The sequence below is a fragment of the Eptatretus burgeri genome, chromosome 6 (genome assembly GCF_056783735.1).
Source record: "Eptatretus burgeri isolate ZD-2024b chromosome 6, Ebu_testis_v1, whole genome shotgun sequence".
Lineage (NCBI taxonomy): Eukaryota > Metazoa > Chordata > Myxini > Myxiniformes > Myxinidae > Eptatretus > Eptatretus burgeri.
The window spans coordinates 68874459-68901826 of NC_140966.1; the positions used below are offsets into that span (position 1 = coordinate 68874459).

General features: G+C 42.5%; 1 protein-coding gene across 1 annotated transcript in view; it reads right to left on the reverse strand.

Annotated features, from left to right (window-relative positions):
• Positions 1-215: 215 nt before the first annotated feature.
• The window catches only part of LOC147024998 (protein mono-ADP-ribosyltransferase PARP12-like), a 48392-nt gene continuing 21239 nt past the window's right edge, over positions 216-27368 (reverse strand). The window contains exons 5-10 of the mRNA XM_085885536.1: positions 25500-25626; positions 23305-23479; positions 9744-9861; positions 6451-6547; positions 5828-5948; positions 216-2458 (exon numbers count right to left, since the gene is read on the reverse strand). Coding sequence (XP_085741662.1) covers positions 2435-2458; positions 5828-5948; positions 6451-6547; positions 9744-9861; positions 23305-23479; positions 25500-25626 — 662 coding nt within the window. The 3' untranslated portion in view covers positions 216-2434. The remainder of the gene's footprint in view (positions 2459-5827; positions 5949-6450; positions 6548-9743; positions 9862-23304; positions 23480-25499; positions 25627-27368) is intronic.

Genomic DNA, 27368 nt, shown 5'->3' on the forward strand with positions numbered 1-27368 from the left:
TACGTGTCTTGCAAATAGCTTCGTGAAGGGTCATGGGTTTTATAATGGTGTGTTCCAAATGGGACCATACTCTCCTCAAACAATGACCATGTGAGTCTTTCCCTTTGGCCAGACATTTGCAAAGACTACCTCCAACTTCCATCTCCAAGACATGCACACATCCTCCCAGCATCACGGTGAAGATCGAAAGCAGCAATGCAGCATTTATAAACGTGTTTATATTTATATAGTCAGACTTTATTGTGATGCAAGAAAACATTTGTCTCTTTCTCTTCAAACTCATAAGCCAGGCTTGCGCAACAACAAGGTAGCAAGCATCGAGCCTTTATCGGGGAATTCTATTTGTGCTACACAATATTTATTCTTGTAGGAAGACATCTCATGACATGATTGCTCTTGTCCAATGTCCACAAGGTAGCTTAGAACAGAACAGTTTTCTATGTTTGTCAATCACAAGACAAGCTAGAAAGCATCTCAAAATGCAAAGCCCGTACACACCTGCTTTGTACTCGAACTAAACTTGACAAAAACGACAGTTCAAAAAAAATAAGCTCAAATGAGCTAAGATCCTTGTCCTCTTAATGATGACCTCATAAAAACGAATATGACGTCATTGTGATGTATCAGGTTTGCGATAAATTATCTGTGCTAATGCCCGGCTTGATTCCCGCAAACAAAATTCAAACAGCTTGCCTAGTTTCGGAGATAATGGTTTCGGCGATTTCCATTAGCGGCGATATTATGACGTCAACTTTTTTCGAGGAAGAATTTCCAAAGTCGGAGATGGTTACTGCCTGCGCGTGGGCTTTCTGCATATACATGGCAAGTTTCACGAAGATCCGATGAAAACTCTGGGTTATGAAACAAAAAATGTCAAAAAATATGAATGACATTATAAAATTGACATGACGTCATAGTTACGCATCATATGTGCGGCAATTCATCTCTGCTAATGCCCTGTGCGATTCCCACAAACAGAATTCAAAAAGCTTGCCTAGTTTTGGAGATAATCTTTTAGGCGATTTCCATTAGTAGAGATATTTTGACGTCATAACTTTTTTTTCTAGGAGGAATTTTCAAAATCGGAGATGGTTACTGTGTGCGCAGGGTATTTTTACATATACATGCCAAGTTTCAGGAAGTTTCGATGAAAACTGGAGGCTGTGAAACAAAAAAGTCCACAAGAAGAAGATGAAGAACAACAACGTGAGTAAGACTTCGAGATCCTCCACGAGGATCGAAAAAATTGGACATTTTATTAATTTGTGTTCTCCATATTTCTCATAATAAAGGTTTGTTGAAGATTTGGCTCAATTGGAAGAAAAAAGTTATGGCCTGGACAGACGCACTGAAGCTCTATGGTAAATAAAGAAAGAAACACAAAATCGATTGAAAAAATAACAAGTCTGGAGACGGCGATGGTTCACGAGCAATGTACACGGTTCGCCTTTTTTATTTTTTGACCTTCGAGGGGACGCCACGGGCAAACTGGCGGGAATCGGGAAAAACGTAAATGATGAAAGTTGTAGTACTCGAAGAGCATAACTTGCATACCAACTTTCATTTGAAACAGTTGAAAACCCTAGGAGCTCGATGCCCAATTTATTGATGTTTTTGACATTTTCTAAGTTCGTGACCTTGTCCTTGGGACGAAAATGAAAAATCGAGCTCCATGGGGCTATGCAGGTGCCATTGGGCTAACCAAATACCGAAACCCCTGCCAGATTCGACAAACCCCCTCGGAGAAGATGCAACTTGAAACCGGCTACCCCCTAAAAACACGTTTTTTGGGCGTGACTCTGCCCATAATGGGCGCAGCACGCCCATTCTCAGGAAAACACAACTAGATCATGATATAAACCTCCCACCCAATTTTATCAGAATCGGATCAAAACCCACGGAGCTATGCTCGGGACAGACAGACAGACAGACACACACACACCCATAACGATTATAGTGGTCACTTACTGACTCGTGAACCAAAAAACAGGGCATCTCGTGCTAGACGCACTGCGGTGGGAATAATAAGGGGTATTTATAGTCACTATGACTCTGCCCTTTCAGATTTTTACGCAATATTTAATTATTTGCCCCATATTCTCATAGTAAAGGTTTGTTGAGAAAAGCTCAAATGGTAAAAAAAAAGTTATTGTCTGGACGGACACACACACACACACGATTGCAAAAAAACCCGTATCCTACTGCATGGTGGACGGGCTAACAACCATTGACGACTGAAAATAAAATTAATAACCATCACCCTTGGTATGCACAAATCTTTGTTTCATCCAAACCTGAGCCAATATTTTGTGCACCAAATCTGTATGTCATGCAGTACACCTGTATGAGGTAAAAAGCTCAACTGAGATCCACTACTGGAAGTCAGCAATTATTAATAATACAATCGTAAAATCCTGATCATATCCCACATGCTTTATGGGAGAGGTTTTCTTTGTTCCTGCAAGACATGCACATAACATACAAGCAGCAAAATATTAATATAATATATAGACACGCTGAAAACTACACACTAACTTTTACCCTCAGAGTCGACATTTTGGTTGAGGACATTGGACATTTTGGTAAAACAAAAAAAATCTTGTATGTGGAAAGGTAGATGGAAACAGAAGACGTGTTGAAAGGTAGATGGAAACAGAAGACGTGTTGAAAGGTAGATGGAAACAGAAGACGTGTTGAAAGGTAGATGGAAACAGAAGACGTGTTGAAAGGTAGATGGAAACAGAAGACGTGTTGAAAGGTAGATGGAAACAGAAGATGCGTTGAAAGGTAGATGGAAACAGAAGATGTGTTGAAAGGTAGATGGAAACAGAAGACGTGTTGAAAGGTAGATGGAAACAGAAGACGTGTTGAAAGGTAGATGGAAACAGAAGATGTGTTGAAAGGTAGATGGAAACAGAAGACGTGTTGAAAGGTAGATGGAAACAGAAGACGTGTTGAAAGGTAGATGGAAACAGAAGATGTGTTGAAAGGTAGATGGAAACAGAAGACGTGTTGAAAGGTAGATGGAAACAGAAGATGTGCTGAAAGGTAGATGGAAACAGAAGACGTGTTGAGAGGTAGATGGAAACAGAAGACGTGTTGAAAGGTAGATGAAAACACAAGACGTGTTGAGAGGTAGATGGAAACAGAAGACGCGTTGAAAGGTAGATGGAAACAGAAGACGTGTTGAGAGGTAGATGAAAACAGAAGACGTGTTGAGAGGTAGATGGAAACAGAAGACGTGTTGAAAGGTAGATGAAAACAGAAGACGTGTTGAAAGGTAGATGGAGACAGAAGACGTGTTGAAAGGGAGATGGAAACAGAAGACGTGTTGAGAGGTAGATGAAAACAGAAGACGCGTTGAAAGGTAGATGGAAACAGAAGACGTGTTGAAAGGTAGATGAAAACAGAAGACGTGTTGAAAGGTAGATGAAAACAGAAGACGCGTTGAAAGGTAGATGGAAACAGAAGACGTGTTGAAAGGTAGATGAAAACAGAAGACGTGTTGAAAGGTAGATGGAGACAGAAGACGTGTTGAAAGGGAGATGGAAACAGAAGACGTGTTGAAAGGTAGATGGAAACAGAAGACGTGTTGAAAGGTAGATGGAAACAGAAGACGTGTTGAAAGGTAGATGGAAACAGAACATTTTCATCTCCCACAAAGAAACAGAAGAACAGGGCCTGATATTTTCTCATTGCAGACATGTGCGGCACCTCTCTTTTCTAACACCTCTCCTCACTTCTTGGTCAATCTCCTCTTTCATCCCTCCATTCCCTCCAGGTTTCACACATTCCTTCAGAGACCCCTTCTTTGTGAAACTCCCTAAATCAAGGCGTACTGTTCACTTTCAGTCCTTTTCTTCCTCTCTTCTACCACTTGTGGAACATCCTTCCTCAATCTATTCAATTCCAATCTTTCCTTACAGAACTGCAAGTCTTACCTAACAGAACTTAAACTTCACCTCAGGTCACCTTCCATCCCTATCAATGATATTTTCTGTTCTCATTAAGAAATGAGTATATTAGAGGGACAGCGCAGGTAGGACGGTTTGGAGACAAAGTGAGAGAGGCGAGATTGAGATGGTTTGGACATGTGCACAGGAGGGAAGCGGAGTATATCGGGAGAAGGATGCAGAGGATGGAGCCGCCAGGTAGGAGGAGAAGAGGAAGGCCAAATAAGAGGTTCATGGATGCGGTGAGGGCGGACATGCGGGTGGTTGGAGTGTCAATGGAAGATGTGGAGGATAGAGCGAAATGGAGACGGATGATCCGCTGTGGCGACCCCTAACGGGAGCAGCCGAAAGAAGAACAAGAAGAATATTAACCCCTTACCTCTCCTCTTTTATTTCCAGGTTGCTACGTTTTCTTATCCCTTATCTTTCCTCCTGTTTTTTCAGCCCCTTATTTTGCCTGCATGTTTTCCCATTGCCTCACTGTCAGTGTGTGGCATTCTACCCTCTGTCAGCTCACTTCCATGAGCAGAGACTATGTATACCAAAAAGCATGCTACCCCCCCACCCAATGGTTGCTCCGGAAGGAGCGGGTGTTTCTAGTAATTTAAATTCAGACATATAACAACTTAATCACACCACCTCAGAGAACAGCTTAGATTGAACCCCTTGCTTAAGCACAACTTACAACTGAAGAAATGTTTGTATCAAATATTTTCAAAGCCCTAGATCATCTTTTGAACCCATCTATAAGATGAACCTCACCCTGTTCAAATATCCCATTCTGATCAATTATAATTATTGCCAGTTAACAAAACCCGCCTTGAGACTGGGACAAACCAGGCCCCATTTATCAGGACCTACATGAAATCATGTGTTTGACCTTCTCAATGCCAACTCCAGCCAGGTTTCCTTTAAACACCAAGACAAACATAAATCACCACATGTATGAATAGCTCGATCTATATGTTGGCTTATGCTCAATTCAGAAATTACGTTTTATAATTGTCTTATTCACAGAGATCTAGGGAGTAACGTTAGTGCCAAAGCCTGGCACATGAGTTTAATATGCTTGTGTATGGATATAAAAGTGACTTTTGGCCATTCAGTTTTGTCAGAAATAATGTCACAGACTGCAGCTATGTCGATGAATCAGGACGACTACAATACAGGACAGCTGCATGAGGATGAGCTTTGTAATTTTACAAACTGTTGATGCAATACTCATCTTTGAACATACAAATGCTGACTGTGTAGTGTTTGACCCAAATAAAAAAAAAAACAGGATATGTGGATGACCATCTCATTATTATTATGCTCACTTCTGAATTATGCTTTTCTGGGATCCCTCCCGATCAGAGCTAAACGAATTACTCCGTTACGAAGTTTTTATCATGCAATTCTACTGAACTTGAACGAAGTTTCCCACATGAGCAGTGCCACAACCAAAAAGTAAAACTTGAAAGTGTTGCCCTTTCAGAATTTAAAGGAATTTTTTGTCTACAGGGTCACGGCTCGTGGAGGATCAAGAACACAGAATGGATCAGGATGTAAAAGAACAAAAGGAAAAGTAGGAAGAGGGGAGAGGGGGACACACCAACAGCAAGTTTAAGGGACAATATAGAGGGGAGATTTGGACAAATAAGGGAGTTGAGGAAGAATGAGACAAAGGGGAGGACACAGGGGGTGGACAATATGGATACATTTCAGCACAATATGTTTGAAACAAATATTGCTTTGCAAGATGTAGTTTTGTGAAAATTTCAGTAAATGGTCATAGTTTTACATTCGAAGTGTATTGAGAAAACAAATCCTTGATAGACCCTATTGCTAAAATATAATGCATAAAGAAATTGGAAAGCCGGGATGAAATATACCTGTTCAGGATTAAATGCAGCTTCACGTTCATGTTCATGTTCAATTCCATTTGTCTTGCTGGGCTCCAAATGAGCCGATTCCGTATTTTCATCTTCAAGATGTCCACAGTCTTTGCAGGACCTACCATGACAAGCGACGGCAAATAAGCAAATGTACAACACACAGGAAGTCTCTTCACACACAGCTCTCCTGATGGTGGAAAACTCCCAAGTATTCAATAGTTAATTTTTGCTAAAATCATTGACTACAAGAAATCAAAACTGTATTTTTAATTATTTTTTTTCACTTTTACATCATGTTGAGATGAGACAAAAAAATTTAAATGAAAACAAGAGATAAAAATGCCATTCAGCCATCAGGTCATCCCAGCATGTCGACGTAATGTAGTTAACGCTGCGTGAACAAAAGCAAAATACAGGGTACAATAAAATAAGAGAACAAATGGAAAATACCAAGCATCTCTCATCTTAATCCCTGTTGTGAAAAAAAGCAAATGAGAATGTGCAAAAACTAGGCTGATCCTACTAAAGCATGCAAAGAAAGATGAGTGTTTATGATCCCAAGGATCTTCATCAAATCATCAATTTCATGTACAAAAGGAAGTCAAAACCAGAAAGCATACCGCTGGAGAATGTCGTCCTTTTCCTGAGCAGAAACAAACTCTGGACGTCTTCGCACATCTCGTTTTGTTTTGGTCGTTTCATTTTGCTGCACCATTTCTGAAAGCAATCGGGTCATCAATTTCATTGCAGACCCACAAGGTAAGAGCAAAGATAATAAAATAAGAGCTCAGAGAAGATCAAAAATAATAATAAAAACATGCGCAAACAAAGGTTAGCAGGCCAATCGTGTGCGCCGCATGGTGAATAACATGCATTCATTTATAGAAAGGAACTTAATCAAACAACTACCACTGACTTGGAAAATAAAATATTCCTATAAATTTATACAGAAAGTATTCCATCCCACATTTATCGCCATATTTTAGGTTCACTTGCTAATAAATCATATATTTATGCTTATACGTGGAAATAAATGTTTCTTAACAGAGTTATATGCCTTCCCCCAAAGTCCAGGTATTTTAGGAGGTGCATCCAATCACTGAAATGCACTCAGACAAAATAATATGCAATTTCCTTGATTTAAAAAAAAAATAAAAAACTATCCTTACAATTCACCTTTTTCAAAACAAAATGTTACCACCTGTCTTTATGTTACCCAGGTGATCAGATAATTGCTACACAGAATTAGAAAAACTGCATCCTGTCCTGCTTCCACCATTTCCTCATGATTACAGGGAATTTGAAGCATTGCAACACTACAACAAGCTCTCAGCCTTGAATAAATGATGGGAGAAGGTGCAATGCTAGGGACAGTAAGCCGGCCTCATTAAAGGTGCAGTTTTGGTAGAGAAGGTGATGCTCAGGTTCTTCCAGCATAGAAACATGTTTAAGTGGAAACGAGGTATTGAGGACCAAGATTGCAAAAAAAAGGTGTTTGTTTGTACGTGGTTGTACCATGTTGTCACGTGGTTGGCAACACCGCCACAGGATACAACCACACCCGAGCAGTCAACATCACCCAATGAAGCCGAGACTTAAAAGATGGCTGAACTATTACTGTTCCTCACAAGCCAGTGCCGAGCAGTTGTCGCCGGTTTGTGATCCAGTGGAGCTATTCCCACGCCAGTTATAAAATAACATTACAATTAATTTAACCCTCCAGGAATCCCAAATTAACATGATAGTTTGCACGACAAAATGGTAGCAACATGAGGCAAGCCTTAAGAGATGACTACATAATTTACAAGATAATATAAACACAAGGGCTAGGAAGATGGCCCAGAGGTACGCACACTCACCTTTAAGCTGTCTAGCCTGGGTTTGAATCTCGACTCAGCTTTAAACAGTCATCCTATTGTTTCACAGAGTAATTCATCAATGTACGTGCTGTCCCTTGGATGGATGATAAACTGGGCATCCCGTCTGCCAGCATTCTTTGTTGGATGTTAAAGATTCCAGTGTTCTTCATGACGAGGCGGCGAACTATCATAGACACCCTGGCCAAATTCCTGCCCTAATTACTGCTCGGAAGGCAATGGCGAACTACGGAGTAAAACTCTTGCCAAGAAACTGCTTCGGCAGCACCAATGCTCTGATCTGATATACACAATTCCCTGACAAAAAACAGAACAACTTATCTACATCCCCTCCCCCCACCCTCCTTCCAAACCCTCTCCCAGGATCCACAAAATGCACTTAAACCAGATCTGAACAGTACACAGGGGAAGGCACGTGGTAGAGAGCATGTAGCTGGGGCAGACAGTTTTTCCCGTTTCGACCAGGGCAAAAGCAGGAGGCAGACAGTGGGTCAGACAGTATGGGCCATAGAGTGCTCGAGCCAGAGCAGGACATAGCAGACCAAAGGACAGGGGCATGGGAAAGATTCCTTTTGGGTCTGGGATTTTATGCCTAAACCCCCGCCCCATTGTAAACCTCAAATCTCCACTTCCTGAGGCTAACTAATCATGGACCACCAGGGCCTCCATCAGCAGGAATTTCACCAATCAGACCCCAGTGGTTCCACCAAAAATGGTACTGAGGGCCATCATTAATCTATGTTTTGCCATACCCACCAATCCCAGATTGAGGCCCTCAAGAATCACCACACTGAGGCCTCTACCCAAGGACATTCAGCAATCTCAGCCTCAGCAACCAACAAGTTCCCCATCTCCTGCACACTGACTGACAGCTGCAGAGGAGGGAGTATCTCTCTCTGCTGTTGAGCCCCCACCCGGTTTTACAGAGGAGAATAGTAAAAACGACACCTTAACCTATCTACCTCTGCAAGCACAATCTCTCCTGTCTTGTTTGTTAAACAACCCCTCCATTGCTGTGGAAGCTTCTCTTCTAATTTTTCAGGCAACTCCACATTGTGCCATACAGTATTCCTTCCCACCAACACGCAAACAGCAGTCGTGTCACTCTGCTGATCTGATAAATGGAACATGTCTTTCAATCCTGACAAATCTCACAATATCGCCTTGGAAGGATCATCAAACAAACGCACTTTTCTCTTTCCATGGTCAGGCACTGGCCTCCAAAGGCGGTTACAGACTGGATATTTTCCACAGTGCCTAGTCGTTCTTTGAAAAATCTGAACTGACAGTCCACATGGCTTTTGTCCATTGCCCAATGGAGTAATGCTATCGCCTAAAGGCTGGTGCTCCCACTTCTCATTTCTCCTGCATTTTATAGATTCTGAAGTTCTCAACATTATTGGCATCTCCAACAGTGAGGCAGTGGCACAAGCCCCATTGCTCTCACATTTCAGACACATTGGTGGCCTGTTTTAAACCACCTCTCTCCTGGTCTTGCTCCATCTGCTCTTGCAGCCCTCTGTCCCTCCCCAGCTCCTCTGGAGCACAAACTTTGTTCCATTAAACCAACTCCTGATTAAACTCTCTAATCCAAGGCTTGCCACCCACCTCCACTCTTGTTCATCTCATATCTGATTTGTGGAACCACCTTCCTGAGGCGATTCAATCTCACACCTCACTCTCTGGCTTCGAGTTTGAGGGACATCACCACGTCATGCAATTCCTGATCATGACCTATGCTCTTTTCTACTCCCATTAACCCTACCCAACCCAACCATATTATTTGCAGGTTTCCTCCTCCTCCTCCTCCTCCTCCTCCTCCTCCCTGTCCTCCCCCTCCTCTCTCTCTCCTCTTTTCTGTTAATCAATTCCCTCGTTTGTTGTCCCACATTTTCGTACATTGCTTTTTGTCTCCTCGCCCTTCCGAGAACCTAGATTTTGTGCACAAAAAAAAAAAAACCTGCAAAAACCCCATGAATATTTTATGTTTTCCAATGTGGAAATCAAATCGCAGTAACTACATCAATGATCCTTACCTGCAAATGACAAAATGTACTTCCGACATCCAGCTTCAAACTTCACGACCCCATTGCTGCTTTCCTGATAGGACTTTTCCAGGATTTCTGAATCCACTGTTGCCTTTGACTTTGCATCCTTTTGCAAAAGAAGAAGAAAAAGAAGAAAAAAAAGTGACGAAAAAGAATTTTTCATGCAAATAAAACAGGATTGAGTTAACCGTGCATACTAATGCCCTCATCAATAGAACAAATTACTACCAGCTGAGCGTTGTATAATAAATCTGCAATTAAGTGATGTGTTTAAAGGCCGAGGCTATGGATTCACATTATCTGGTGGAGTTCAGCTATGTGGAAGGCATTTATAATTAGGCCCAAATTGGACAGCTCAATGACGAATACACAAGCTCTGCAATACCTTGTCGGCATGAATCTGAATTGAACTTATTCAAGAGGTTAATATATTTGATACCATCCATCAGGGATACTGTTTTTCCAAATGCATAAATTGATAAACCCTTAAAACACATCTGTTCTGATCTGAAGATAAACAAAAGGGATACTTCTATCGAATTTTTCAAAAAAAAAAAAAATGCAAGCAAGCTGATGAAAAAAAAAAACCACATTCAACAGACATTGAACAAATCACTACAGTTAATGGGATTTGAGCCTGGGATCCAGGAATTGCAAGGTGTGTGCTCAGATGGGAATGCCAAACACGACAACTGGAATTAGTCCCACCTTCTAGATTGCCTTCACCTTTGGCAACTGGATAACAGTTGTCACAGTCTTTTGACAGCTGGAATCCAACAACATTACGATGCATCTCGGTCCATTCTACAATAATTTAACCTATATATTATATTGTTACGAATTTGGAGGTTTACTGCACACAACATTCAGGTCCTCTAGCTCAGTTATATCGCTAAGTATGTGTTTTATAGATCGTTTCCTTTCCCTTGTCTAATGGGTAAATAAATGTTCATGCGCTGTGAGTTACTTTTGATAGTTAGGATTTCCTTTTATTTGTAACACCATCAACAACGACAGCAACGGATTACTACAGCACTGCAGAGAGCAACAAAAACCCCTGCTCCCAGATTCTCCGTGCGCTCAGCGGGGGAGGGGTCATACCCCCACCCACCGATGCGCTGGGCAGCGCGCCGAGTGGGGGAGGGGTCAAGCCATGCCGGAGCGCATAAAAGGGGAGTCAGTCAATCGGTCCTGGCTGATGAGGAGCGGGAGAAGCTGGTCTGGAGCCCGGGATGAAGCTGGTCTTAGTCGTCATTTTCTTCCTCCTCCTCCGCCGCACGATCCAGCGCTCGAGAGAAATCATCCCCCCCCCCACAAGAACTGCAAGGGTCGCTCGCCGGTGTCCGGGTTCGACTCGTCTCTCGCTGGCCCCCGGGTCAACGTGAAGACCACACGAGGTGGACAGGTCCAAGACAGACCCCGGTCTTCAGCCCGACTGTCCTCCGGGCTGGAGGTCCAAATAAAGACCATTCGGTCCGATTATTTGGGTGTGTGCGCATGTGTGTGTCCATGGGCCCGTCTATTAAGTAGTGAACTGTATACGTGCTCTTGTTGTACGTACCTTGCATACCTCCATTTATTAATATTCGGTTTAGCTCTGCCCTTATGTGCTCCCCTCATCCCCAATTGTGAATAAATACCCCGATTGTTCAATGTTTCAACTTGTTCGTGTCTATTCCTTCATTGGCTTCACGTGCTGCGTGTTGGAAAATTAGCCAGGCCGTTGCCGTTGTAACGGGATATTTGGGACCAACGGATCTCAGCGATCAAACCGCTCGGATTGCACACGGAACAAGTAGGCTAAGCGGCTCGTTCCGTACGGGAGCCGTCGAGGGTGAATTTCCCCGGTAGGTTGAACCACGTGGGTATTTAGGTAAATTCAAATTGGCAATCGACCCTACCCCACGTGTTCTGTCTATTGGTGAACTTCGGTCCAATAAGGGACCCGTACTTTTCCGGAGTTTTCCGAAGAAGTACGATCCAAATTCCAGGCGATCGGTCGAGCCGACTCTACTGATCCATCTGGTGGTCGTGCTCGCGGCCGACGCCCGGCCCCGCAACAATATTATAATATATATGTATATGTACCACTGATAGGGTTTCCAGAATTGTGGGGTACATATTCATATATGAAATCAGACACAGGTGGAGGCCATTCAGCCCATCATGCCTGCACGACATCAACTCCACACTAATTTATCAACACAAGATCCAAAGAAGAAAATGCAAATTTTATTTTAATAAAGTGTTTTTGTGGGGTTTTTTTGAAGTTTTTGTATTTTTTGTTTTCCTCAGGGGAGGGAGCATGGGCTTGGTTAAAAAAAAAAAACACATCAACCACACAACATCCCTTGATGAGACCCGAACCAGCAACACTTTGTACACATGCACACAATCACCCATCAATGCTCAAGCTACCCAAGTCCTGTCAACATCCCTCTACCCCTCTATCTCCATACTTCCAGGTACCTATCTAATTGCAATTTAAACTTATCTACTGTTTCTGCTGCCACTACCTTTCCAGGGAGGCCATTCAATGCATTAACTACTCAAAATAAAAATCCCCTGCTTTGCTACCGTCTTAACTCTCATCCTCTTTACTTTCAGGTTATGGTCCCTGGTCCTATCACTGTCGACTCAGCTGAGTAATTCTTCTGCACTTATTTTCATTATCTTGAACATCTCTGTCATATCTCCTTGCAACCTCCACCTTTCTAGTGTATAAAGCCCTGTCTTTTTCAGCCGCTCCTCATACCCGAGTCTAGCTAGGCCCAGAATCAATCTAGTAGCCCTGCACTGAACCTTCTCTTTGGCATCTTTGTCCTTCCTGAGTTGTGGTGACCAAAACTATACACAATATTCTAGATGTGGCCCTCACTAAATTCCTGTACAATGTAAACACCACCTCTTTTGATTTATAAATGATCCCCCTCCAAATACAGCCTACAACCCTATTTGCTTTACCTATAGCTGCCTGGCACTGTGCTGCCTGCTTACCTCCGGTATCTATTACCACTCCCAGATCCTTCTCCTGTGTGACACTCTCCAAAATTACCACTTGCATCCTGTAATCTCTATTTTCATTGTTCTTTCCCATCTCCAACACCTTACACTTGCTCAGGTTAAATTCCATCTGCCAATCTTTTGCCCAATCCGTGCAAGTATCAATACTTTCCTGAATCTGATCAACACCATCTCTGCTATCCACAGCACTCAGACAAAATCCAGTAACATTAAGTGGGGACAACGCTCCTGGCCACCCAGCAGACCTAAATGGCACATCTTCATCGTCATCTTCATGTGTGTGTGTATGTGTATATATGTATATATATATATATATATATATATATATATATATATATATATATGTATATATATATATATATATATATATATATATATATATATATATATATATATATATATATATATATATATATATACATATATATATAAAAATATAATGTATTGCACACCCAGACTCCGACATTCGCGGTTCCAACATTCATGGATTCCGCATATTCGCGATTAACAATTTGTGACATGTGACTACATTCGTGGGAAATTGCCCTGCGTATTCATGGTTTTCGTGGCGATTATTATTATTTTTTCACAAGCTGTGAACATAACAGTTCTAAAACACATCTTTCACGGGCCACCACAAAGCAGCATGCATGTACAGTACTGTACTGTACGTACGCAAAAAACATCTTCCATGAGCCGTGAAAATGACCTGCTTCCTGTATGTATATTGTAGCTTCGCGGAATAAACATAGTTTCATGGGACGTCTCACCATGTGCACTTTAAACATACAGTACTGTATGTATTGTATTGTATTGTAGCTTCGCGGGATCAACATAGTTTTGCGGGATATCTCAGCAGTGTAACACGTGATTCCCCATGACGCCATCCCCCATGAGTTACTTACAGAATGAAAGCACAAACAGCATCTATTGTTGTATCCAGTAATTACCAGGTCGCCACATATGTGGACATTACACAATGGAAACATTCAGCACATCTTAGTGTAAATCACAATCTTGCTACAAACAGCACAATCTGAGCTGTTACATTTAAAAAACGCTCAGCATAATCTATCTGAAGATAGGAAGGACGGCATGTCCTGTGAGTTAAATGTTGGAAACTTTCAGCATATCTAGTAGTGCAATTAGCAGCCAGCTACATAAGAACTAATTACACAATGGCATTGCTCACCACATCTATTATCAGCTGCCGAATACAGCATCATACGTAAAAAACATATTCCCCAAAAACAATGCGCTGACTACTCACCCCCCCCCCCCCGCAGTTACCCACAATGCACGCGTCAAGCTTGTAGGGGAGCATGCCTCCCTCCGTGGACCATGATGCGGCCATGGCATTCCCTGCAGAACTCGTGAGCCTCATCGAGGAGAAGGGGTACTTGCCGGAGCAGGTCTTTAATGCTGATGAGACTGGCTTGTTTTGGAAAAAGATGCCAACCAGAACGTTCTTCTCACAGTGTGAGAGCAAAGCAGCGGCTTCAAGGCCGCAAAGGACCAGGTATCCCTTCTGTGCAGAAACCCCAAAGGGGACTTCATGGTAAAGCCCATTGTGCTCTACTGTTCCCTGAACCCACGTGCACTGAAGAACAAAAACAAGCAGGTGCTGCCAGCGTACTGGAGGGCGAACATGAAGGCGTGGGTGAAGTCTGAACTTTTATATGTGCTGGATCCATCCCAGTTTCGTTCCTCAGGTCGAGGTACCTGGCAGGAAAGAACCTTTCGTTCAAGGTACTCCTGCTGCTTGACAATACTCCTGGCCTCCCCATGGACCTGATTGGCACATCTTCATCATTTTGCAAAATTACATGTGCTGTGTTTGTTGAATAAAATATTGAAACGGTACATGAAGTTGTTTTTGTTGTTGTTGTTGTTGTTGTTGTTGTTGTTGTTGTTTTCATTTTGTGGTATGGTATGGTATGGTTAAGAGGCTATAAAATCCATTCTTAAATAAGTTGGAAACGGTAACTGGTGTTATCGTTTTTACTCCTCAGCCCGAATTGGCTAAGGGATATTGTCGTCACAGGCGTTGTCCGGGGCGTCCGGGAGTCCGTCAACTTTTGGTTTCCGTCAATTTCGAGGAGAACACCTTGTCCGAGTAAATCCATTTTTGCAGGGTGTGTTGGGGTTGAGTAGAAGAAGGTTCCTTTCGAAAATGGGCGGCTGCGATTTTCAATGTGGCCTCCATGGCAGCCATCTTGAAATTGGTTTCCGTCGATTTCGAGGAGAACGCCTTGTCCGATTAAACCAATTTTTGCTGGGTGTGTTGGGGTTGAGTAGAAGAAGGTTCCTTTCGAAAATGGGCGGCTGCGATTTTCAATGTGGCCTCCATGGCAGCCATCTTGAAATTGGTTTCCGTCGATTTCGAGGAGAACGCCTCGTCCGATTGAATCCATTTTTGCTGGGTGCGTTGGGGTTGAGTAGAGGAAGGTTCCTTTCGAAAATGGGCACGCTGCGATTTTCACGAGCCGCCATGGTAGCCATCTTGAAGTCTGATTGATTTTCGATATGACGTCCAACGTGCTCTAACTGACTGCATCATCGTGATATCACTGCTTCCTTTTACAATGCATGGGCTGAGGGGTTACGCCCACTTTGCGGGGCTATTTTATATTTGAAAGCATCTTTAATGAAACTGTCATCGTGCATTTGTGGTCAAAAACATTTTAAATTTTAAAAACTTTCCCCTTTGAACCAGGAACTGCCGCGAACCGATAACATTATCCCCCTTATCTCCATTGTAAAAATGACAAAACTCTCGTGGATTTTACCCCGACACCCACGGATTTTTCGCAGGTCGGAAAATCCCTGGAATCTATCCCCCGCATTTCCCATTGAAACAATGCCCCCACATTCACGGAGTTTTCCCAGAACGTATCCCCCATGAGAATGTTAGGGTCCTGCTGTATATATACGCAAGTTGCCCAATTACATCTGAACGGGGTAAACGTCATAACCACAGAACATACAATGCTCAATGATACCTAATTTAAGAGCTCTTGGGTCCAGACAGTGAATGCGGAGCTTTACAAATATTGCAATGCTGGTGGTGGTGGTGGTCGTATGGCGGCTTAGCTGCCGGGGGTAGCTATCATTTCTTGAAGCGCGACTGTGTCGCTCATGCAGTGCCCCTCGACCAGTACACACACTGGACCTGGTACTCATTTCGCCGACCTCGGAAGGATGACAGGCTGAGTCAACCCCCTGGTGTATTAATTCAGTGGCCGACGGGGCTTGAACTCAGGACCCTGGGATCCCAAGCCGCCACCCGAACCACTGAGCCAACACCAGGCTATATTGCTATGCTAAGGTTTCATGATTCTAATGGGCCATTGTGGAAGTGCTTCATTCTGATTTCAATGGACCACTGTAGGAGTGCTTTGGTGTGATTCCAACGGGCCTCTGTGGGAGTGCATTGGTCCGATTCCAACAGGCCACTGTGGGAGTGCTTCCTCGTGATTCCAACGGGCATGGCACAGAATTGGATTTGGTAGTGATAAAGAAAAGTCATTTGCGGAGGGTTAAGAATTGCAAGGCAGTGGTGGGAGTGGATTGTTCTGATTCAACGAGCCACTGTGGAAGTGCTTTGCTCCAATTCCAACGGGCTGCTATGGGAGTGCTTCATTCTGATTCTAAAGGGATGCCATGGGAGTGCTTCATTCTGATTCTAAATGGATGCCATGGGAGTGCTTCATTCTGATTCTAAAGGGATGCCATGGGAGTGCTTCATTCTGATTCTAAAGGGATGCCATGGAAGTGCTTCATTCTGATTCTAAAGGGATGTCATGGGAGTGCTTCATTCTGATTCCAACGGGCTGCTATGGGAGTGCTTCATTCTGATTCCAACGGGCTGCTATGGTAGAGCTTCATTCTGATTCTAAAGGGATGCCATGGGAGTGCTTCATTCTGATTCTAAAGAGCTGCTATGGTAGAGCTTCATTCTAATTCTAAAGGGATGCCATGGGAGTGCTTCATTCTGATTCTAAAGGGATGCCATGGGAGTGCTTCATTCTGATTCCAACGGGCTGCTGTGGGAGTGCTTCACTCTAATTCCAACGGGCTTCTATGGGAGTGCTTCATTCTGATTCTTAAGGGCTGCTATGGTAGTGCTTCATTCTGATTCTTAAGGGCTGCTATGGGAGTGCTTCATTCTAATTCTAAAAGGCTGCCATGGTAGTGCTTCATTCTGATTCCAACGGGCTGCTGTGGGAGTGCTTCACTCTAATTCCAACGGGCTTCTATGGTAGTGCTTCATTCTGATTCTAACGGGCCGCTGTGGTAGTGGATCAGTCTGATGCCAATGGCCTGCAGATGCCCTTTTGCAAGACCGAGCCTGGGAGTCGAGGAGGTCAGAGTTGGAGAGTCGAGGAGGTCCGGGTGTGGGAGTCGAGGAGGTCAGAGTAGGAGAGTCGAGGAGGTCAGAGTAGGAGAGTCGAAGAGGTCAGAGTAGGAGAGTCGAAGAGGTCAGAGTAGGAGAGTCGAAGAGGTCAGAGTAGGAGAGTCGAAGAGGTCCAGGTGTGGGAGTCGAAAAGTGTATTTGCACGAGCGTGCTGAAGGTCAAACTGAGTGACTTTTGAATCGAGTGGTTTTTGTGAAAAGCATTTACTTATAAGGTGAATAAGCACGACTTTAAGGTATTAAGGAGATTGAGGAGAGTGGGACATAACGGATGGGGATGGGGAGCGGTGTGGGAGGAAGAGAAGAGGCTGGTTCATTCTTTCAAAAGTGAGGAAGCCACAAGCTTAACTGGAGCAGTGGACAGCATAGAACAGAACTGGATTTGGTGGTGGTAAAGAAGCGACAATTGCGGAGGGTTAATGATTGTAAAGCAGTGATGGGAGAGCATGTTATCACCCAGCACAAGCCAATGGTGTTTTGTGGTACAGATGAAGAAAAGGAGGGAGGTTAAGAGCAGGAATCGGAAGATTATTAGGTTAAGTGGGGGAAGTGTAGGGGTAATGTCGTCCTGGAGTACAAGGACAGGGTGAGGGCCAGGTATGAGCAACTTCGTGAAGAAGCAGGAGGTTTGCAGGATGAGTTTAAGAAGTACAGAGAGGTGTTTCGGGGAATTGCAGAAGTTTTGTGTGGAAGGATGTCAGGAAAGGGTGCATCGTCAAGGGATAGAAACCAGGTATGGTGGATGGAAGAAGTATCAAAGGTAGTTGGTGAAAAGAAGAAGGTTTGGAAGAGGATAAAGAATATCAAGGATAGAGGGAGGCAATTGCATGTCGGGTTGATGCACCTGTATTTGCAAAAATTAAATAAAACAGCAAGGAGAGCTGTGGATAAGGCAAGGAATGATATGAAAGAGGTGTACAACAAGTTGGAAGAGGATGGTGGGAAGAAGATGATCTATGTATTGGCTCATGACAGGGATGAAGATAGTAAGGACATGAAAAGGGGGGGGGGCAGTGATAGAGAAGCAGGCAGTAGTGAAGGTATGGGAAGGATATATCAAGGAGCTGTTGAACTGGAGAGGAAGCACTGGAGAGCTGGAGCTACCGTGTGATGTGGAGGGGAAAGTGGAGCTGGTGGAGATCATGTAGGAGGAGGTGTGGACAGCATTGAAGAGTATGAAGAAAAGAAGATTGTCAGGCATTGATGAGGAGTCGACAGAGATGATAATTGCAGCGGGTGACGTCGGAGTCAGTTGAACGAATAGGCTGTTGAATGTATGTATGAGAGGGTTCAATTCCAGAGGATTGGAGGACAGCGTTAATTGTGCCAATATGGAAGGGGGAGGGAGATGTTCAAGATCTCCCAACCCTTTCCATATCAGTACAGGGGCATTATGCTCCGAAGTCATGTTATGAAGGTGCTGGAGAGGATTCTGGATGAGAGAATAAGGAAGAGTATAGAGACGGAGATCAGAAAAGAGCAGCACGGGTTTAGATAGGGTAGGGGGATGACAGATGGTATGTTCACGTTGATACAGCTGGTGAAGAAGAAGTTGGAGGTGCAAGGTGAGATGGCATTGGGTTTTGTGGACCTGGAGAAGGCCGATGACATTGTCCTGAAAGACATGGTGACAGCGACACTGAAGTGCGTGGGAGTGCCAGAAGCAGAAGTTAAGTTGGTGGAAGGGATGTACAAGGGAACAAAGGGAAGAGTTTTGGTCTGTCCTAGGTTTGAACATCGGTTTGAAGCAGGGAAGCTCTCTCAGCCCACTCATGTTTATCATGGTGATGGAGGTGGTAAGCAGGAAGATAAACATGAGGGGTAGTATGGGGAGGATGTTGTATGTGAACGATCTGGCTGTTGTGGTGGAGAGTAGGTGGGAGATGCAGGAAGTACTGGGGAAGTGGAAGAAGAAATTTGGGAAACATGGACTGAAGATGAGTATGGAGAAGACTGAGGTGATATGGGTGGGGCAGCAGAGAAAAGAAATGAATATCAGGTTAGAGAGGAAGAAAATGAGACAGGGAAATAGGTTTGAGTATCTGGGAGGAAGAGTGACTGGGGATGGTTAGTCGCTGGGTTGAGGCCTCTGTGTTGGAAGTGACGCTTTGGTGTAGGACTATGTCCAATGGGGATCGGGGAGTACTCGTCACACTCCACATGTTCCAAAATATATATATATATATATATATATATATATATATATATATATATATATATATATATATATACACATATATGATGTCATTCTCCAACCTGAGACAAATGCCATGAAGTCACCGCAGCAATGCATGTACTGTCTGAGGCTCCCGGAAGAGCGATCTCACAGTGCTAATTACAAAGATGTAATTTCAGACAGTCACATGTGCATGAAAAATGCAGTTACCAAGTGGTTTTGCTCTTATGAGGGCATCATCAAGCAACATAGCAAGTTTCCATACACTTATGACTGAAAGTCTTTTGGTTATAAACCAGATAATGTGCAACTCCAAACTGCAAGTGGTGTTAAAAAAACCCCCCAAAAAAACCTACAATCTCCTCTGAAATGGTGGAACAGATCGAAGCGAAACTACATGTTTGACTGCCTGTCCATGAGGAACAAAAGGTTCACACATATGATGTCATTGGTCACATGGTTTGGCAGCCATTTTGGATTTACCGTAGAACCTATAAAAAATCGTCTTCTCGAGAAGGACTGTATAAATTGAGGGGAACTTCACATAAGTGTTCTGCAAGTCATGGGTGTACAATTTTACAGAATAATTGATAGGTCACAGGGTTTGGCAGCCATATTGGATTGAAGAAAAATATTAAATTGTTTTCTCTGAAACAGCTTAATCAATCAAAGTGAAACTTCACATTTATAATCTGGTCATGATGCGTAATACATGTTTTAAATTTCAACTTGATCGGGCACATGGTCTGGCAACCAGAATTATTTAATTTTTTGATGTGGGATTTTTTTTGTTTGTTTGTTTTAGAATAAGGCTCACTTGGCTGTGCATGGATGGGTTTGAGAGTAGAGGATTAGCAGCTGAAATGTGAATCCTATCCAGGTTCCTCCTGATGACTTCATATTTGCTTTTTTCTTGTTTGGATTCCTTCTGGTTACTCCAATGCAGGACTGTACCTATTGAATAATGAATAATAAATAAACATAATCGGTCAGGGTCAGATGTCCGATCAAAGCAGGGTTGCATCAAAGCTGTACGTCTTGGTACCCGGTCATCACAGCCAGCAGTTATAAAGTGGCAGTTCTCGTTATGTTTAATTAATCATGTAACACGCCAGTACACAAATACCACACAAAATACACCACATAAAAGCAGTCCTGATGGGGTCCGCAATCTCTGATTGCTCTTTTTCTTGTTGTGTATGTATATGTGACTAACACCAAGACATATTCCTTGTGTTTTTACACTTGACGAAATAAAGTTATCTTATCTCTTATCTTAAGCACTATCCCACAAAATATATGTGGCATTCAAGCAACAATAGAGAAGAATAATGAGACCAGAGAAGGCAAAAAATAGAAAATGGATAGCAAGGCCAAAGAATCTCAGCAAAACAGATGAGCAATACTTAAAGATAAGTTCCTTCAGAAATACTTACCTTTGAGCTTTCTTGCCTGGGTACGAATATCAACCAACATCATACCTTGGTATTTCACATGCAAGGTGGTGCTTCAATGTGTGTGGCACCATCGGAAGGATATTAAGCAGGAGGCCCATCTGCTAGTACTAGTTTTAGGTAGATGTTGAAGATCCCACAGTGTCTTTTGCGAAGAGTAAGCAAGTTATTATTGTCACCCTGAACAAATTCCAAAATTAACACCACTTTCAGTCGCATGCCTTGAGACTGACACTGGAAATCTATCAAGAAACTGTTCCAGCCTTAAAACATTTCTCGAATTGTTGTGATTACCCCAAAGCTTTGTCAAGAGTATCGGTCTCCTTTATTAGGCTCCGTTGGATGTAGTCCAAAACAGAGGCTTATGGAATGGGTCTCGTCTGTCCGACCGCAGCCATATCTCAGACATGCATGGACCAATTTTATTTGTACTTAGCAAAAAAACAACACATAATGGTATACATGCGCACATCATTGTTTCGCAATTCGATCAAAGATGGCCAACTGGCAGCCATTTTAGTTGCAAAAACCCAATGTGGAACACGTCCTGTACCATTTCTCAGACAAGCATTTACTGATCTTGTTCAAACTTGTTTTTGTTAATTCTTTTCTTAAGTGGCTCCTAATTATAAATATTTTATAAAGCATAATCTGAGCATTATAAGCAAAATTATGAAATTATTTTATCACAACTTAAACTCCTTTCAACAAAAGAATTTGTAAAACATTCAATTATAACCATTATTGCTGTTCTATTACTAATAATAGTAGTGGTAGTAGGAGGAGTAGTTGTAGTAGTAGTAGTGGTAGTAATAATAATAGTACAGCTGTATACTGGACCATGTTTATCACGCAACATTTTCATTTCATGAACAATATTTGAAGGTAATTGGGGTTTAATTAATTGACAACTAGGCTACTTTTCACTCACTTTTGAACACCCATTTCCTCAAAAAAAAAAATTGCGTGGTGACCTGACAAATATTTTTTTTTTTTCACACCTATACCATGAAGCATCTTTCATGAAAATAAAAAAATAAAATAAAATAAATTCTGATTACTCTTCAATTCCATCTCGACCACCTTAAAGTACAGTTTACAAAAACCGATCAGACAGAATTTTCAACTGAATGATAATTTTATATTATCTTCAGTTATGCAATTTATTTTATACATACATAAATATTATTAATTGTTATCCTGTTTGTGTAATTCAGTACGTCTCCCCCAAAATACATGAACATTGAATCCCTTCTGTGCGAAATTTGCATTCCCAATCAAAAACATCATACATGTCACGTGACCAACTATCTTGCACAATAAAACTACGTGACCCACATCATTAATATTCATGACTGAAAAACCCAATCATACGCAATCTTCCATGTCACATGACCACTCAATTCAGTTGCGCATTCACGCAAGTCTTGTAAATATGGACTAGCCCTTTAACTCCAAAGAACAAAATTACTAACAGCAAGGGGGCTGAGATTTTATGTCTTTCTCCTCATTACTATTACCTTTTGACATTAATCACATTGATCGAATAATTAACTTCAAATGTTTGCATAAATTGGCAATATTCCTGAAAAAAAAAACGTTTTCAAATACCCTTTTACATGGATATAATTTAATTTTCCATGGATTAATTTTTCCACACTGTTAGTGCATTCCTTTTTACATTTTATCAACTCATTCTCCTGTGAGCCTCAATGTTGTATAGAATAAAATAAAACAGATGTAATCCCAAAAAAAATCTGACCAAAAAAATTAAGATAAACTAGTACTACCCACTCCTTGCAGGAACGAAACCTCCAAACTCAAACTCAATACCCCCTCCCTGCGGCAGGGGTCGGTGATTAAACCTTTTGCACTATGCCATGTGTAAGAGGAAAATTGTGAGTCGTATCCCCACCCATGCGAGGAGGGAGGGAGTGCATGGGGATTGAGGGATTCATTTTATGACTGGGACATGACCCTGGATACCACACACACACACACACACACACACACACACACACACACACACACACACACACACACACACACACACACACACACACACACACACACACACACACACACACACACACACACACACACACACGTTTGAGGGAAATTGTCAAAGCAGTGTTCCATTACATAAGGTCCAGACACATCCACAAACAGAGAATTGCCAAATTTTTGTGCGATTCAACCCAAATGGACCTATGAATCAAAACTGTCTTAAAAGATAACTGTGGTAACCAAGTGGGAATAAATATAATTTGTGTGTTGAGTAAACCAGTCAAATCCCCCTTGGCTCTCTATTCCCCCACAGTGATGAATGGAACATAAATCACTTTCTGTCCATAGATATGTCAAAGCACTCATGTAGCCAGCTTTCATCTCAACAACCTCTCACCATCACAATCGTAGCATCAAAGAGCTACAACACTTGCTCTACTCTTCTTGAAAACACAAACAAATTGAGACACACCTCTGAAGCATACTCCACCCAATGGTCATTCTCATCTTTCCAGTACCAGCACCACCGAGTAGTCAGAATGAAGTCACAAGGCACGGAGATAGAGTTTGTGGTGGAGAGGCGGCGCACAGAATATCCACCAAGATTCATATTCAGAAAGTCAACAATGCATTCAGCACCATTGTGACTGCAACAGACAAAAGAGGTGAAAAAAAAAAAGATAATTTTCAAAAGGATAAATAATTATCATGTTTGTAATTATCTGATTATAATCCTCAATTTCAACTTAAAGTGCTATGTGAAATAAATTAGGAGCATATTGTAAAAGTGAAGTGACTGACAAACTGATAAAAGCTCACAGGTTGAGATATCGAAGAATAATGTGCAATGCGAAGTTCACATCACTCAGGCAGTGTTTTTTATTTGTTTCAACAGTGCAATGGGGAAGCAGTGGTGTGAGAAAGTCAAAATGAGATTAATTTAGAGAATGCTTGTATTTTGAAAATGCTGGTGTGCAAGGAACATTTGATGTGCAACACATTTTGCATACGATAATAAAGGAGAAGAAAAACGGCACAGATACAAGTATATATTTACAGTATATATGTAGATATATATTTATATTTTTTTAACTCCAATGCTCTTTCAGGAAAAGACAGTAGCACATACATGAGAATCCCAATGCTACATTCCCTCCCCCTCCCCCCTCCACTCAAAACACTGTCAACAGAAGGTTGATTGCAGCAGGTCTCCATGGCAGGGTTGTGGAAAAGAAACCACTGTTGAGACCACAGAATAAGGTGAAAAGACTGAAATTTGCAAGGCAACACCGAGGTTGGGTGATTGCAGAAAGGAATTGGGTACTTTCGTCTGATGAATCGAAGTTTGCACTTTTTGAATTGAAGATGCTCGTTTGCACGTCGATGACCTGGATAATGTTACGACATGCATTGTTTGCAGCCTACTGTTAAACATGGGGAGTCTCGGAGACTGTCTGGGGTTGTCTCTCAGCTTTAGGTGGAGGAAAACTTGCTAAAATCAACGGGATTCTAACAAAAGAGAAGTAGAAGCAGATACTGCAGAACAAGCAGATCCTTTTGGAAATCGTTTAATATTCCAACTAGAACGGCACTCAGTACAGCACATACCTCTGCCAGGCTGAACAGTTTATGTTTTGTATTCCACTGATAGGCTGAATCTGCATCCAGACCTTAACCAAAATCCACTGCTGAGACTGGGTAAGGTGGATTCAGAGATCAAGCAGTTGGGGACACAAGATTTGGAAGCAAATATAGAACTGGACGGCATCAGCTCACACGTCCTAAAAACCTGCTCTGCTGTTATCGCACATCCTCTTTTTGCCCTTTTTACTCTATCATTTGCCATAGGACCGAGGTCGTCTTCCATCTGCTTTGAAGGCAGCCATCACCACTTCACATAAACAAGATGAAAAGACTGATCCCCTAAACTACAGACCTCTCAGCTTACTTCCAATCATCAGAAAAGTCATGGAATCCATCATTGCGGTTGACATAATACCCTTCCTTTCTCCAACGACCTCATCTCAGATCACCGATTAGGATTCAGACCAGGTCCCTCTACCTTTGACATGCCGCTTATACTCTCTACAATTAATGGAGGCCCTCTTACAAGGTTCAGGTAGCTGGCTTTGGACTTAAGAGTCCTGAGTTTGAGCCCCCGTCAGCTGTTGAATTAACACCAGGTGGGGTTGACTCAGCCCATCATCCTTCCGAGGTCAACAAAATGAGTACCAACTTACTGGGATAATAACCATTCAGAGTAACCTGCATCAGAGTGGTGACCTGTCCAGAACTGTACTCATTGCCAATTAAACTGCCTCGGCAGCCATATGTTACTATACAATGTGAAAATAATGGTATATATATATATACTCTCAATGGTGAAGAATCACTTAAAATTTTTATTAAATTCTCGTATCCGGATTCAGATCTTCAGCAAAATCTAATCAATTCATCCTTGTCACACACTCTATCTGTCCACCGAGTTTTGGCTGAATCAGACAATAACTCTGATAAATCCTGCTCAGAGACAGACAACCAGATTGGGGTGAAAACATAACCTCTGATCATCTTTGATGGAGGTAATTATAGCACTGATAAACGTCAGTACTCAAAATAAAGACAATACTGATTTGTCACATGCTTGGCAACAGGTTTAAAGAATACCTATCACAGGCAGGGTAGCAGAAGTCTTTCTCAATCTCTTCCATGTTGGGAATGTCTTTCCATTGCCGCTGCCGCTCATGCCATTGCCAACAGTATGGCAGGTCAAAGTGCACATACTTGCACTTATCTGCATTTAGAAAAAACAAATGCAAATATATACATATAATATACAAGTATGTTATGTTTTGCAGTCACTCAGGAACCCACAAAGGAAAGACATTGATGCTTCTACAGAAATTACTGTGAAAATGTATCTAGGAATTTAATTTTCATGTCAAAACCAGTCCAACCTCAAGATGAACTTTCAAAATTGTCTCCCTACTCTAAAACCTGGTGGTGCCTTGTTACATCCATCGCTGGAGTATGCTCCCCCTCCATGCTGCTTTTACATCCCTTCCCTAATTTCAAATGGCACAACAGCCGACTCTGCTTGTCAGAAGACTGAATGCTTTAATTATGTATTTGCTTCCAAATCTGGTGTCCCCAACCACTCAAACTCTGTATCCACCTTACCCAGTTGTTCTGCTCCGGAACTCTAAGTATTTTGCACCTGAGAAGGTGAAGTTTCTGGTAACCTTTAATCACATTCTCCAACTGCACCGGATGGCATCAGCTCACATCCAAAAAACCTGCTCTGCTGCTATTACACTTCCTCTTTCTGCCCTTCTCACCCTATCATTTGCCTGAGGACCTAGGTCATCTTCCGTCTGCTTTGAAGTCAACCAACATCACCACTTCATATAAACAAGATGCAAAAACTGATCCCCTGAACTACAGACCTCTCAGCTTACTTCCAATCAGCAGCACAGTCATGGAATCCATCATCACAGTTGACATACTAGTCTGTTTCTCAAACAACTTCATCTCAGATCACCGATTAGGATTCAGACAAGGTCATTCTACCTTAGACATGCTACTTATACTCTCTCTACAGTTAATGGAGGCCCTCAATGTCAAAGTTGAGATCAAGGCCGTCTCTAGAAATATCTCGAGCTTTCGCTAGTCTAGCAACCTCGCCTTGCTCTTTAAACTTTCTGCCTATGGCATTTAAGGCCAACTCCACTCTTGGTGACTGACTACTTCTACTCTTATAGCCAATGTGTGGCTCTCAATGGAATTCTTTCATCTCCTCTACCTGCTAAGGCTGAAGTTCCCTTCCAAGGCTGCAGTGCCTCAAGATCATTGGAATCTCCTGCAATGAAGCTGAGTCAACAAGCCTATCACTTTGCCATCACAGACTGGTTGGTGGTCTCTCTATCTTCCACTGCCTCCTTTCTGGTCTTGCACCCTCTGCCCTTTCTGTGCTTTGTCCCACCCTCCCAGGTTTCTGCAGGGAAATACCTGAAGAAAGAATGGCGGCAATCACTGTCCACCAGCAACCCCTTTCTGGTGAAACTCCCAAAATCCGGAACCACTGCTCATCTCCACTCATTTGCTCCATTTTTTTCTTTCCTCCAGGTTTTCAAGTCAGCTGTTCAGCACCACGTCAAATCATCCCCCATCCAAAACCATGATCTTTTCTACTCCCGTAAATCTGGTCCTCCCCCACCCCTCTCCCAATCCCCGCCCCACCCTAAGCCCGCCTCCTTCCAAATTTCCAATTTTTTCCTTCCTGAGAGTTCGCTTCTACCTCCATCTTGTCCACCCCTGTGTGTCGTCCCCTACTCCTTGTTTGTCCATCTCCCTCCAGTTTGTCCCTCAACACTGCTGTTTCTTTTATTTTGTTATGCGCCCTGATCCGTTCTGCGTTCCAGCTCTTCCAAGAGCCTTGACTTGGGATCCAAAAAGATTCTACAATAATACAATTTTGTAATAATATTTTGAACATAGACTTCTGTTTTTCTTTTTTTGATTGTCGAGTTAATGAGC